The 896-nt window shown below is 35.4% G+C and overlaps 1 protein-coding gene across 1 annotated transcript in view; it reads left to right on the forward strand.

Annotated features, from left to right (window-relative positions):
• Nucleotides 1–120: 120 nt before the first annotated feature.
• Nucleotides 121–896, forward strand: part of LOC106882070 (low-density lipoprotein receptor-related protein 2-like) — a gene marked incomplete at both ends in the record, with an annotated part of 5868 nt that continues 5092 nt past the window's right edge. Inside the window, one exon of the mRNA XM_014932633.2 lies at nucleotides 121–330. Within this exon, the coding sequence (XP_014788119.2) occupies nucleotides 121–330 (210 nt within the window). The remainder of the gene's footprint in view (nucleotides 331–896) is intronic.

Here is an 896-nt window from a genome sequence, read left to right on the forward strand (position 1 = left end):
GCCCTCATATATTTATATGCATATATATGTGGTAAATGAAAGACAGAAGATGGAATATACGAGAATTTTTATTATCAACCACAATATATAACAGTAATAATGTATTTCTTCTTTCAATAGATACATGTTCTTTATTCTTTGGGGACACCGCTATCAAAGGGTCAATGGTGTTTACCGAGCTTTTATGGATGGAAGTAACATTGTATATTTTAAAACATCAAAGTATACCTTTCCAAGTGGTTTTACTGTTGATATTTTTTCCAAAAGGATTTATCTCATTGATAGCCATTTCGACCAGGTGCTAACTTTTGATTACAACGGATTAAACAGGTAACATTCTTAAATAGTCAGCTTTCAGTTTACTTCAAGTTTCTCGCATGTTATTTACATGAGATCATTTTGCTATGCCACAAATAATATGCTTAATATTCCCACTGAGTTCAGTTATCTCTTTGAAGGCAGATGGCTTAGTGGTTTAGGTATTCAGCTCATTATTGTAAGGTCTTGAGTTCAATTCCTGATGGCACATTGTATCCTTGAGCAAGATGCTTTATTTCAACTTGTTCCAGTCCACTCAGTTGGCAAAAATGAGTTGTACCTGTAATTTAAAGGGGGCCAGCCTCATCCTATTCTGTGTCATGTTGATTATCCCTGAGAACTACATTAAGGGTATGCATGTCTATGAAGTACTCAGCCACTTGCACTTTAATTCCATAAGCAGGCTGTTCCCTTGATCCGGTCAGCTGGACTCTTGTCATCACAACCAATGGAGCACTGGTTTCTTATCCTTTATGTATTAAAGGATTAGTAAATAAACTACTACATTCCTACAATTGTGCCATAGTTGATCAGCAGATTTTTGGAATCGTAAAAAATGTGCCAGAAAAAATTTGCTG

The sequence above is a fragment of the Octopus bimaculoides genome, unplaced genomic scaffold, assembly GCF_001194135.2.
Source record: "Octopus bimaculoides isolate UCB-OBI-ISO-001 unplaced genomic scaffold, ASM119413v2 Scaffold_187866, whole genome shotgun sequence".
Classification (NCBI taxonomy): domain Eukaryota; kingdom Metazoa; phylum Mollusca; class Cephalopoda; order Octopoda; family Octopodidae; genus Octopus; species Octopus bimaculoides.